Below are 14339 nucleotides of genomic sequence, written 5' to 3' on the forward strand. Positions count from 1 at the left end.
CACACACACACAGACACACACACACAGACACACACAGACACACACAGACACACACACAGACATAGACACATACAGACACACACACACAGACACACACACACACAGACACACAGACACACACACACAGGTAGTAAAGCCAGGTAGTCGGACTTGCTGATGTGGTTTTTGTGATAAGATGTGGAGTTTGGTTACTCATGGAACTTTCTTGAGAAGCGTGAAGCCATGTAGCTGGGAAACTCAGCCCACCTCAGTTCTGACCCCGCTATGAACTCAATTAGTTCTAAGAGAACTGCTACTTGGTCTTGAAGGAAAAGGTCTCAGATGGCCAGGAGAACTCTGGTATACCCCATCTCCTATTAAGTAATTCAGACAGTGTTCTATCTAATCATTCTCATTGGTCACAGACAAATCAAGAAAATGGAACAAGATTACTTTACATGTTACCTGCACGGTGGCTTATGAGACACGCCACATTTACTGCGTTATTAATGCTCCAAAGCAACCCCGAGGAACACTATTGCTGCTGCACCCATGTGACAGAAGGGAAAGTTGAGGCACTTGGCATTTACTAACTTGCTATGACTAGTTTATACATCCCCACACAGTCTCCAGTACATCACCCTTCCAAAGATCAAGCTTAATTTCCCTTCCTTTGTTTGAGGTTAGACTTAATAAACTCTTTTTAATGAATAAAATGAGGCAAAAAAATAACAATACATGTGTGTTTCTGAAGACTTGATAAAAGACATATGACAATCCTATCATGCTCTCTAGGATCGCTTGATCTAGAGGCCATCTGCTGTATTATGAGAACATTCAGACAGTTCTCTAAGAGGCAAACATGGCAAAGATTTAAAGCTTGCTAAAACCGAGGAGTAATATATGAGCCAGTAAATGCTTGTGTCAGCCTTCGTCAAAGATTCCAGTGTTTCAAGAAATGCAGGGCCTTCCAGTCTTTTTAGTAGACCCTGATGAGAGACCCTGTGCTAGAATCTTCCAGCTGAGCTGTGTCTGAATCTCCCCCCCAGACGGAAATAACAGGCACTTTACTGTCTAAGCCATGAACCGGAAGTACGATTTATCCCTCTTCATTTCAACTGTGTGTGCTTTAGTTACTCACTTGAGTAACAGATGCACATCTGCACCCAACTGCACATCTCTAGAGTCTGTGTTTGCAACCACGGTGATGTCTGCTAAACTGTTTTCAAAAGCTGCTTACAGAAAGAGCTTAGGGGTAAACAAAACCATTTTGAATCCCACGGATGTGTCTGAGATAAGTGAAACATCTCTCTGCAGTAGGAGACTGTGTTCCCTCAAATACCCATTTGACTGGCAGGCATTGTGACTCTCTCAAACGCAACCCGTTTTTTGAGTGAAGTGGTATGTTTGGTATTAGGGATTAAACCCAGTGCCTGCATCACATGAGATAAGCATCTACTGCTGAGGTGTATCCCAGCTCCCAAACTAACACTTGCATCTCTGGATTTAGTAGATTGCTGCCTGAAATGTGGGTAGGAACCATCCAATTTATTAAGAGTCTAAGTAGATTTTAAAAAGTGTAAGAAGGAAGACTTCATCTCTTTTTCTTCCCAGCCTGCTTGCTTGAACTCAGACTTCTCTCATTTGCTGTGACACTTAAACTAAGAATTAAACCAGTGGCTCCCTAGCTGACAGGCTATTGGGCTCAGGCAGAGACATGTCACTATGTTCCAGCTTGTAGATGGTAGACAGCAGGACTTCTTAGCTTCATATATATTATTTATCATCTCTCTTTCTCCCCTCTCTATCTGTGTATCTGTCTATCTATCTGTCTGTCTGTCTGTCTATCTATCTATCTATCTATCTATCTATCATCTGTCATCTGTTTATCTACCAATTATCTATCATCTATCAATCTATCATCTATCTATCACCCATCATTTATCTGTCTATCTATCTATATATAATCTATCATCTATCTTTCTATCTACCATCTTTCTATCTCTCTGTCTATCTATCTATCTATCTATCTATCTATCTATCTATCTATCTATCTATCATCTATTGAGCTATCATTTATATGTCTATCATCTATCTATCTATCTATCTATCTATCTATCTATCTATTTATTATCTATCTATCTATCTATCTATCTATCTATCTATCTATCTATCTATCATCTATCCTCTTCATCAGTATCATCTACTTTCTATCACTTTTCTGTCTACTCTTTTTTTTTATTCTAGTGACTCTTTTGTGAAGAAACTTGACATAAATCTCAAACTATTTTATTCATATAACAAACATTTGGATATTTTTAAAAATTTCACTCTTTTTCAAACTGATTCCAAGTATGTTAATATTGCCACCTTGCAGGTAGATGTAGCCATAACAAGAATCAAGATATGTGACTGTTCAGGCCACCAAAGGGGAAGCTTGCGACCAATGAAAATGAGCTCTGTCCTGCATCTAGGCTCCATTTTGAGGTTGATATTATTTTTGGCTCAGCCTAGGCATTGGACTGGATCTTCATACCACTGAGAGGCCTGCAGCCCAACCTCTGACCCGTGTTATCACAGAAGACGGGCAAACATAAACTTCAAACTGTAACAATGTTGTTCAAATCCAACAGAGAGATAGTAAGGAGCCTGGTTGTAACTGAGCGATTACTACTCTCCACTTCTGAAGGGAAAGGGGCTGCAAAGGAAGGAACATTCATCTCCCTGGCCTTCAGGATCTCAGGCTTTTGAGTCTAAGCTGGCAGCTGCTGTTGTGTGAGGTCGGAGATGGGGGAAGCGTACAGGATGCTGGTCCCATCATCTTTGTAGCAAGGAAGAGAACTTCAAACAGTTTCTAGTGCTTTTCTTCATAAAGCCCAAACTGACTTTTCAATGGCATGCTTGATCCATCTTTTCTGCCTAGACATTACCCTTACGCTATCTAATTAAAAGGGTAAAGTTGGAAGGTTTTGCAGAGACCCAACAAAGTCTGTTTCCCTTTGGCAGAATCCATGCTCTCTACCCATGCTCAGCACTGTCATCCACACGGTCTCTAGTGATCATCTTTGGGGAAGTCAGTCTTTGGGACTTCCCGGAAACATCCACTCTTTAATGCTTGCGTACTTATGGAAGACCCGTGAAGCTTGTAAGACATCTACTCTCTACCAAGATAGCGTTTGTAAAATCTTGTGAGTGGATATTCTTAGGTATTTTTAATGATATGTGGAAATTTCACTTTCACCAGTCACTGGAAACTGATAGATGTCTAGTGAGTCAGGAAGCAATGCTATTTTAAATGCAGCAACAAGATATTTTTTTTCCTATTTTTGTTTTTATCTTTGGGCTTTGCCTCCTTAATTACATAAGTGAAGGGTATGATCGGAGGCTGAAGATGAATTAAAGATAACTAAAATAGAAATCAATCTTGGTCTGACGCTATTCTTCAGTAGGGTGGAATATGTTTCTAGCATGCTGTGAGGTCCTAGGCTCAATCCCCAGCACCAAGGAAAACAAGGGAAAAGGTTAGCGTGTCCTTCCTACAGAGATTGTACTTACAGATGCTTTTAAAAGTCAAGGTTGAATACGCATTATCTAATTAGCATCATCGTGGGCCAGTGAGCAGTGACCCCTATAACTGACACTCTACTTCATTTTGTCTCCTGTAACTCAAGAGCTTTTTTTGTTGGTGGTGGCTCCAACAGGCACTGTACAGTGCTGCTTATCTGACAAAATGACACACTATGTTTGTTCTGGCATGACTCCTCTGAGGCTTACTTATACTGATTCCACAGCACACTTCCTCTGAGTGACAAAAGCAAATTGGAAAAAGACACCACCAGGTCAATTATAAGATTCCTACTCAAGAACGGCCACTTTCACACCTTCTAATTTATTATCCTTTACCAGTTTAAGAAGAAAAGGGTATGGGAACCTAAGTAAGTTATTTTAATTTCATGTTGTAAAATTATTTTTGTATTGCCTAACTGTAAAAAATATTTCTAAAGGGACAAGTGGCATCTCAGAGAACAAATGCTCTTTCTTTAAGGTTATTAAATAAATACAAAAATCCCCCAACCAGCTTTACATTTTTCATTGCTCTTTTTAATTAAAAAATACATTCTTGAGTAATTAAATGGGGGAAAGCACCTGCTAATCCCCAGCCCATACCAACAACAAGCCTCCAGCCCATGACATCAGGAAACGCCAAAGCTGATTAGCTTGCCGAAGGAAATGCTCACTCGCCCCTTTAACTATATATACCGTTTCTTTGTACATTTTAAAATTAGGAGTTTCTGCTCAGCTTTGAGTGTAAATCCCCAGCAACGTCTTTACCCCAGTCAGAGTGCCCAGAACTCTACCTAGCACACAGCGGTCATTCATTAAATGCTCATTGGGTAGAAATGTTTCAACAAGTGATTGCATTTGACCATAAGTCCAAAACTGATGCCAAACCTTTTCATAATGCTTACAGTCTTATACTCTAAATATATTTTTAGAGACCAGAGAGGACAGCAGATTTGCCTTTTGTATCTTCTAGCTTGGATGATCTGATTCTCTTGACACAAAGCCAGCACCTCTGGGATGGAGACTCTGTGGTGAGCTGAGCTCTTGTTGAGCTCTGACTTTCCCAGCTGACAGGAAGAGGTGAAAGGTAATCCCTCTCCCACAGCTGTCCTCCCGCCACAGACCTGTCAAGGAAATGACTGACAGAAAACAGACCCTGTTGCTTCTCACTGTGCAGTGAGATCCTGTGTTCCCGGACGGACCTTAGATTATGATACACACAGGTGGGAAGAGATGATCGCTAAGAGTGGTGGGTGGCAAGGCTGTAAGGGGAAACTGCAGGTTGCTCATCCCCATGAGCTGGGGAAGTGTCTATAAAAAACGCCGGGCATCAGAGAAGAGCTTTTACTGTGTAAACCTCTAAAGAAGGGAATAATGGGTTGCTACATTTCCAAACATTAGGAAAGGAAATAGTCTTTTTTTTTTTTTTTTAAACTCAGTTTCCTGTAGCAGATAAGTTTTACCTTGGTGGGGGCGTTTTAAACTACCGTTTTAATAAGATAGGATAGTCTCACCCAGGAACTTCTGTGTCTGAATTGCTTTTATTTATACATTGAGAGAACTTACATTATGCTTCTGGTTAAGTCCATAGTATCATTTTTTAAAAAAAGGAGTTATATATGTCTTCAGGGACAAACATAAATTACACATTTTTATTATCAAAGTGCAATAGTCACTTAAACATTAGGCTATGTGTGAGCTAGAAATATGTGGCCAGAAATAATATCAACTAGTGTCTCAGGAGAGCGCTTAAGTAGATCCCAACACAGACAGCGACACTCATAGTTGCGTGAAGCAGAGGCTCTGGGAACCTGTTTCATCTGTTCACAAGGCTGTGGAAGATTTCTATGACTAAATAAAACTCTAACTTTGTGGTGACAAATTAAATAAAGTGCTGGTGACAAATGTCTAGGAAAATCAGAGACCTGAAAATACTGAATGGCTTCAGGAGACATTCAAGTTTACATTAAATATTATTAAATACTATTATTATCAAAATGAAGTATTTCTAAGTCTGTAGCAGGCTTAAAAGGTTGGGCGTGGTGGCGCACGCCTTTAATCCCAGCACTTGGGAGGCAGAGGCAGGTGGATTTCTGAGTTCTAGGCCAGCCTGGTCTACAAAGTGAGTTCCAGGACAGCCAGGGCTATACAGAGAAACCCTGTCTCAAAAAACAAAAACAAACAAACAAACAAACAAACAAACAAACAAACAAAAGGTTTCTTGGCACATTATATATCCTCAAGATACAGCTAAGGTAAATAACAAAACAGCTAGGTTCATTTTTCTAAGCTGGAGCTCCTAAGGAGATCTCCCCCGCCATCCCTGCCAAATGCCTAAGAGACTACAAAGAACGGGAGTCCTTAGAGCCACAGGACTCAGGATGAAGCACAGGTGGAATGAACTCAAGCGAGCTTATTGAGTCATGTCATGCCATGCTTGGGCCTGGCATCTCTGTACTCTTCCATGAGACAGTGGTAACCTACTGTCAGATGTTTGAATTCTACAGCACCTAAAAGCCTTTTCAATCACCCTGAGAGGCTGTGGACAGTGTATCCATTCTGAGGTTAGTTTGTATTCTTTCTGGAATTCACAGTGAAACTGAAGCAGGGAAGGGGGCAGGAGCCCCAAAGAGGGAGGATTGCTTGGAGAATGCTTGTCAACTTGGCTGATACATGTTTGACTCAAGAATGATGGTCATTAGCCTCATCTCCATCTCTACTCTCCATTCACCTCCCCACACTCTCCACCATGTGTTGGTGATTTTTAAAAGTATAATTAATGAACTAATTAATTGATTTTGTTCTCCTGTATGTTCGTTGGAGAGTCTCCCGGGAAAGAACAACAGAATGTCTGCTTACTATGAACCACGAGGACACAGAAGGCTGATATCAGCCATGTTTTGGCTAAGGTGAACTCAGACACCACAGTGGCGCGTATCTCCAAACATAACAAACCTCTCGAAGACTTTGCAAAGTTCTGGAGGGGACTGCCCCACATCATAAATTACAGCTAAAATCTTATTTCAACTCAGGCTTTCTCTGTCAACACACTCTAAATCACTTAATCATTTATTAACATTTGTCATGTTTCTCTAAAAAGAATCAACTACAGCCTGTTAGCCACACAGGGATAACCTTATACGGCTTTCCTTGTGAAATGAAGAACAGGGTTTCCTGGCCCTGACACAGGAGCATGCCATGCCATCATTTTGTACAATGATGGAAATATTTTCAGTTTTGAACAACTCACTCTATGTGAGCAAGGAAAGAAAAAAAAATATGAAGCCTTTGAGAGGCAAAGCCATACAACATCCCAAGAAACTTTACTTAACCTTTTAGGGGCTTTAATTTGTGGAGTGTTCACGTGTCAGATCAAAGGCAAACATAATTTTTCACTGTGCAGCGCCTAGTGTTTGCTAACCATTTTGTCACAAGAATTTGCATCCAACATGAGAAACAGTGGGGACACTGTGTCTCAAGTTTTTGGGTTACTTGAATCTGCTATTGATCTGTTATTTGGTTTGGCCAACACCCTCAAACAGGAGGGCAAGGCTTCCTCACTGGTTCTACATAGACATCTGTAAAACTGTAAAGGGGAACGGCCCGTGATGTGATGATGGCCTATGATGGTCTGTATCACATGTGTACAGCCATTCATCTGTCACTGGCTGCTGCAGCCGCTATGCTGAATGGACATCAGGACATCAAGATGTTTGTTAATAGATCCCAAGTCACCCAGAGACAATAGCCTTCCCACTTGCTCCTTTTCAAAGAGAATAATTTTCATGTACTTTTAATTTTTGGCACTTTGGGTTTTTTTTTTTTGTATTTTTTTTCTTTTAACTTTAAATGCAAATATCAAAGATAACCCTGGTTTCACTTTTGGCACAAAATGTTTCTGCCATTTCTGTGTCTTTAATCACAATTAAGATATAACTGACATATCTCAGTTACTGGACTGGTAATGAGAGCATTGTTACTAAATTTGGAGGATGATACTGCCCTGTCAGTGATGCTGACCACTCTTGTATTGGTGTGTGTGTGTGTGTGTGTGTGTGTGTGTGTACCGTTAAGCTTCACTGGGAGGTAACTCTGATGCTGGTCCCTCAATATTTACTTTTCTAATTAGTTAATTTTACTCAAAGCTGTCAAAAGCCACAAGGGATCTATGCAGGGATAGTGAGAAAAGAGAGCTAGCCCATAATGATAATGGATAATGTCACAAACAGAAAATGCCTGCCTACCTGCCAAGGTCATCTCTTTCAAAACTAATTTTTGGGCTCAGGGTAGCACTGCTACATTTTGACATGCCTTCATTTTAATGCTAAGTGTGTTCCAACCTAGCAGGTTAAATGTTAAAGATCAGGAATGTTGTCTAGCAGGGTTATGCATCCATAGTTCTCTCTATGGTGGTGGCACACAAAGTCTCAACAACAGCAAGACTGCACAGCAGCACCCCAGCGTTTTCCTCGATTAAGTTTCAGTTCTTGACTACAGTGCACGTGGACTACATTTAGATCCTTATCCCAGTAGTTAACGTAGAAATCCAATCTACCTTCCAGTTTACAACCTGGTCTGAAAAAGTTCAACTTGGTTACACGCAAAAGGAAGCTATTATTTGAGAATTATACATACTCAGTTATTCTTATAAGCACAACACAAAAGAGATTTATATTTTTAAGCAAAACAATTAATCCCAAAGCTCATTATTTCCTCAAGAACTTAAAAATGTATGCCCAGGAGTCTTCAGTCTTTCAAAAGTATTACTGTTGAGCTGAACCAAGTCAAAGTAACAATCCAGATGACCAGTATTCCTACAGTACTTTAGTATCCAGTCGTACTCTCAACTTTCCTACACAGCTTTGATGTTTGGGCTACCACAGCTCAGTAGTCAGACACTATGGTTTTTATTTGCAACTAAGTAGGAAGTATATAGTAAGTAACTTGTGAATAGGGAGAGATGAAGCCTTACACTGGGGATTAGAATAGCAGCTTTTAGTCCAGTGTCCATATACACCATGTCATATCATCATGGACATGGTGACTCAAAAACATAACCCAGATGTTAAGATATGATATGTGTCTGGAGATATATCGAAGGCAGTGATCAGAACCCAGGGTACAGTAATAACATAATGTGACATCACTTATATCAGCTGCAAGTACATATACTCTTTGACTTAGCACTTGAAGTTTGAAGATGTATCCTTGAGAAAAGGTTAGACATACACATGTGTGCAAATGTGTGTATGTATTATGATGCTTGTAGTCATCTTTGTAATGACAAAAACTGAAAAAGAAGAACACTCCAAACATCAACTTCCCTTCTTATTTTAACATAGGAAGGCAAACATTCTGATAGCTTTTATTATTTGCTTACTATGCACCAAGACCAGGACCAGATGTGATCTGTCTACTTACTTATCTACGAAGTCACATAACATTTGGTATTGTATCCGTGTGTCATTTTAAAAATACACACTGTGGATGGTTGGATTTCCCCCACTTTCAGCTGTTTTATGTTCTTCGATGTAAGCATAGCCCAGGCATCCCAATGTGAAAGGCTCAGAGGATTTGTTGTTTCACACATAATTTACATGAGTGTTTGAAGTGTTTAGTATCTGCAACTTGCTTGGTGTCCTGAGACTCTTCCCTCACCATCAACACAGGGTCCTCTTGATGGAGGACACCACAGAATGGCTCCAACTAAGTTTCTAGAGACCCAGATTCTGAGAAGAAGCATGGCAGGGCAGAGGAGGGCAGGGCAGGGCAGGGTGGGGTGGGGTGGGGCAAGCAGGGTGAGGCAGGGTGGGGTGGGGTGGGGTGGGGCAAGCAGGGTGAGGCAGGGTGGGCAGATTTCATAAAGTAGTCAGGTCCTTGCAGATAAGACTTCATGCAAGATGCCACCTGTATTTTAGACAACTTTTAAGGATTGACAGGAGCTGTGACATGGTATGACTTGTCAGCATTACTGAACTCTACATAATTGACCTTCAGATGAATGTAATAGATTCAAAGGGACACTTCTGAGCTTCTAGGGCATATTCTAAATATTCTAAAGCTCTAAAAACATATTTGTAAAAGTTATAGATAGCTACAGCTATTTAGGGGACTCAAATGACTTTTAACTCGTCTTAGGTGTTCTGGTAAATAGTCTTTAGGATAGCATCCGCTATACTGTATAATCTAGACTATCCAAAAGGACTTCCAGGCTGCAAATCCGACGTTTCAGATGAATTATGAAAAGGTTTACCCTGTGTCTTTACTTAATATGACCACGAGTCACAAGTACTCAAGCTGAGGTCCTGATGAAGCTCAGGCTGGAAAAAGGGTGAGCTGTGCCTTAGCACTCTTGATGTGGTGTGATAGGGAAGGCTACGGGTTCTAGGACCAGATACACTGGGTTCAAGTCAAGAGGAATCACTTTCCAGTGCTGTGATATTGGGCAAATAACGTCTTCACTTCCTTGAGGGGTGACTTAAATCGGGGTTGAGAGCCATACATTCTGTGTAACGTTATCTGAGTAATATAATGAAGTAAAATGAGTTCATAATGCCCCAGAAGCAGGGGCCACTGTTACAGCCTCAAACCAAATCCAAGGCAACACTGTCTGTTTGCAGGAGATCATGTTGACACTCCTGTCTGTGAGACCTAAGCTGATGACTCGAGTTTCTTTCAGACAGATGTAGATGACTAAGTTTAGTGACTCATCAGTCTGTTCTAGGAGTAAGCTTCAGTGCATTGAATAGCTTTGGGGTAAAGGATGTAACTTCCCAGGGAAATAATAGAGGAACTTGAAAGGAGACCTGCAGCGCTCAGACAGATATTCACCAGGAAAATCCAAATAGTCATTTGGCAGAAAGTACCCTGGTCCAGGAAGAATCAACTTATTTGTGGTCTAGTGGGAGCACACGGGAAGAAGAGATTCTAAACTCTGCCTTTCACTCAACAGTTCAATGGGTGGCTGACATAAGGAGTTTCTAGCTTGGTTCAATGTGTAGGTCAATGAAGCCTGCCCAAAACAGAATTCTGTGGACTTTCTGCGCAAAGCTAGCAAAAGTAGATTATAATCTCCTCTTTGGGGAGGAATCTGATTCAGTTATTTTAAATACTTTTCTACTGTAAAGCTTCCCAGTCCAGTTTGGAAGAGCTGAACTGGACTGCTTTCACCGGCCACCATGGAAAGAAAGATCCATCTTCCTACTCTATAAAAGGGGGCCACCTCTGATCACATGTAAAGAACTTCTCAGCTTCTATGTCTCCAGGCAAATTCTCAGAGGCCATCAAAGGCAATTGCTGTCCCAGATTTTTTTTAGCATTTCTCCTTTGTATTTCTGGTAGTGTTTTTCTCCAGGGTTTGGATCCTAATCTATGTCCCATCTCTAAGTCTCAGAAATGTCTGGAATTCCCTTAAAATGTGGCTCCCTGGGTCAGGATTCCCAGGGACCAATGATGAGCAATCTCAAAGGCTGACTTAAGGTAACCACTCATGTCATTATGGTTACAGAGCGCTCTCCGACCTTCCCCATCCTAACACTCTCTCAGCTCCTTGCATAGCACAGAGGCTTGGGTTGGTCTTTGGCAAGAGCACAAAGTACATTCTCATTCCTTTATACCTGTATTGTGTTTATGTGTCACTTTCTATTGGTGGCACTGGGAAGAAGTGCTACATAGTAGCACAACTCTAAACATTTTGGGACCTTTTATTTGGTCTGTTTTTTTAATATTTATTTTATTTTATTTTATTTTATTTTATTTTATTTTATTTGGTTTTGTTTTTCGAGACAGGGTTTCTTTGTATAGTCTTGGCTGTCCTGNNACTCACTCTGTATACCAGGCTGGCCTCAAACTCAGAAATCCGCCTGCATCTGCCTCCCAAGTGCTGGGATTAAAGGTGTGTGCCACCACTGCCCAGTCAGTCTGTTTTTATTAACATCACAAACACCCCATAGGTGGGCACTTAGAAGCTGCATTGGGAAATGGAAGAGAAGGAGACCCACCCATGCCAGGATGCGGTACTGACTTCTAAAACCACCTGGACTCAACAGTGTGGATGTGCATATATCCTGCCTTGTCCTCTGAGCCGATTTCTTCTCTGAGCCTATTTCTTCTGATAGCTGTGCAAACCACCATATTGTTTACGACTGACAATTTTACAGACTTTATTACGGAGTTCTCCACTGTCCTGACCGTGTCTTTTGCATTACCATGAAATATCAGAGGTAATGTCTCAAAGCGTATATCTGGGAATCTGAGGTACTAGAGTCTGCTTTCTACCTTGAACTCATGGAGGGCCCTTGAACATCCTATAGGCCACGTGTAAAATGGAAATAACTGCCAATGTGTGGGTTGCCACAATGGATAAAGGAAGTCATGCATCCAACCCGACACTTGGACCAGGACACTAATTCCATGAAGAGTATCCAAGGCCACTCGAATCAAGGATATAGATTTTACTTACCATTCTAGGCCCCTTTAGCCTAAGCCAATTGTTTCCTAAACTCTTACTGACAGGCTTTCTGGGCCCTGAAAACCATGCTTTCCAAAGTTATCGTGCCATGAATCACCTGTACACCCAAGATGCAAAATCTGTTTGGGGCACATTTGCACTCCTAACAAGCCCCCGGATGATATTCATGATCCCACTTTGGGGACCATACTTTTAAGAGGTTGTGCCTAGAAAGACTGACTTCCAGGCTTGTGATTCCCAACTGTTAAATGTTATCATAGTTACAAAGGATTTTTAAAATGTGTCACTGCTGTCATCTTCACCAGAGCTTCTGATTCAGTGACCCTGGGTTGGGTCTTTCCTAACAGATCTCCAATAGTAACAATGTCACTACCTAGAAAGCTACACTTGTCATAGGCTAAGAAAACCCACAGGAAAATATCTTTCAAGTTCAATTGTCACTATGGGCAGAGGAGCAGTCTCCTTGAGAAAGTGTCTACCCTCCTCCCCCAATACTTTAAAGATTGCCACTTTACCACTCCGGTTACAACCCCACCTCTGGTTTCCAGATCCTCAGATCGTTATCAGGTACATTACCTTGTAGGTGTTAATGGGTATGTCTATGATGATGTGCAGTAGGTCTCCCAGAGCCAGACTGGCGATCAAGATATTGGGACCATTGCGCATGCACTTGTTCTTGTAGATGATTCTTAGCAGCGTGGAGTTCCCGATGATGCCTAGCACGAACACGAGGCACGACACAATCGTGTTGATGTATTTAAAAGTCTTGCTGATCTCAATATTTCGTTGGCACGGAGGAGGGAAGGATCTTGGCGGGACTCCAGCCCCCCTCCCTCCTTTGGCCACCTCCGCAGGTGCGGAAGAACGCATCAGACTGGAGTTGGAGCCTCTGGTCCAGGAGGTCTTAGTGGGTGGCGTCATTACCTCTTTAGTCCCAAGAAGAGACGGCGTGGCTTGGGCAGGTGGGAATCCTCTTTTCTCTCCCCATACCCCCAAGAAGCCACAGGCCAGCAGCAGCGCCACCAAGGCGCGTCCGCACCGGCTTGAGGGCGATTGCATGTTACAGCTTGCTCCCGTGAGAGTCTGGTAGCCGCTCTGCTGTTTTCAGTCTGGAGACCAACTGGGGAGTGAAGACAGGGCACTTAAGTCAGCTACCCAAGCCAAGCCTCTGAAAACACTCACACTAGCCCGGCTGCCTCTACCCGCGCCTTAACAATAAGTTAAGTTTGCGCGCCAGTGGGGAACTTGGGCGCACGCCACCCGCTGGTCTGCATTCAGTCTCCTCCGGGACTCTGCTCGCAGAGTTTTAAACCCCAGCCCTGCGGTAGACCAGTCGGTGGGGAGGAGCATTCGGGCAGGGGGTGTTCCAGACTGGGGAGGGTGCGTGTCCCAATGAAAGAACACTCGTCTGTGCCGGGAAGAAGCAAGCCCAATTTTAGCTAAGCTTGGGGACCCGGAGTGAAGGCACCTAGCGGCCAAGGGCATACGTCAATGCACTCAGCCAAGAACCGAGAGAATAACAAATCAGCACCAACTTCTGTGCTTTCCCAGTGACTTCAAACACTCGCTTTACAACCCAATCTCGGTTTAAATCGCTGTCGTATGTAAGTTTTACTAATTAAAAAACCCCAAACGACTAAGCAAAGCGGAAGCCCCAAAGCAAGGTTCAGCCACAGATGTTAATTCAAAGCTACACCAGGATGGTTCTTTACCTCGCGCGGATTGGAAGCACCAGGAGTAGCGCCTGAGCAGGGAACCTCCTTCTCAGGTCCTCAACTGCCCTGGGGGCTTGCGACTCGCAGCAAGAGTCCAGCTGCTCCTAAACAGGCCTCTCCCAACTGAATGCAGCTCTGGCTCTGACAAAAGACTGAGAGAATGCCAGGCAGCGGATCCTCAGCAGCTCGAGCGGGGTCTTTGCTGTCCCCAGACAAGTACTTTTATTCATTCGGTCCCTTCCCAGCATCAATCAACGCCAGACTCCTCCCGCGTTTTCTGAGCGACCTTGCCACAACCTTTTCCCTTGGGCGACGCCTGGACAGTATCAGCCCCTGCTGACCGCTGGGAGGGGCAGTCCTAGTTCAGAGTTGTGTCTCACACAAAGCTGTTTATTTCTTACTCAATGAAGAAACTAACATATCCCATGACAACCTGGGAGCTGGAGCCTAGGAGAAGGTTCTGTATCAACCTGGACTTTGAATACTCCGACTGTTCACACAAATATCCTGTAGTGATTCCCGAAATCTGCTTGGTTTGGGGAAGTTGTCTTTCGTTTGTTCTTGTTTTTGTTTTTGTTTGTTTTGTTTTGTTTTGCCCTTAAGTTTTAAGT

The 14339-nt window shown here is 42.5% G+C and overlaps 1 protein-coding gene across 3 annotated transcripts in view; it reads right to left on the reverse strand.

Annotated features, from left to right (window-relative positions):
- Ednrb (endothelin receptor type B) overlaps positions 1–14007 on the reverse strand; it is a 29485-nt gene extending 15478 nt beyond the window's left edge. Inside the window, exons 1-2 of one of the 3 annotated variants that reach the window (XM_021181526.2) lie at positions 13726–14007; positions 12590–13133 (exon numbers count right to left, since the gene is read on the reverse strand). In XM_021181526.2, the coding sequence (XP_021037185.1) occupies positions 12590–13072 (483 nt within the window). In that variant the 5' untranslated portion in view covers positions 13073–13133; positions 13726–14007. Of the gene's footprint in view, positions 1–12589; positions 13389–13725 lie in introns of those variants that run through there. The other 2 variants (XM_029469091.1, XM_029469090.1) reach the window with 2 other exon arrangements.
- Between the last annotated feature and the right edge of the window lie 332 nt (positions 14008–14339).

This window comes from Mus caroli, chromosome 14, assembly GCF_900094665.2.
Source record: "Mus caroli chromosome 14, CAROLI_EIJ_v1.1, whole genome shotgun sequence".
NCBI classification, from domain to species: Eukaryota; Metazoa; Chordata; class Mammalia; order Rodentia; family Muridae; genus Mus; species Mus caroli.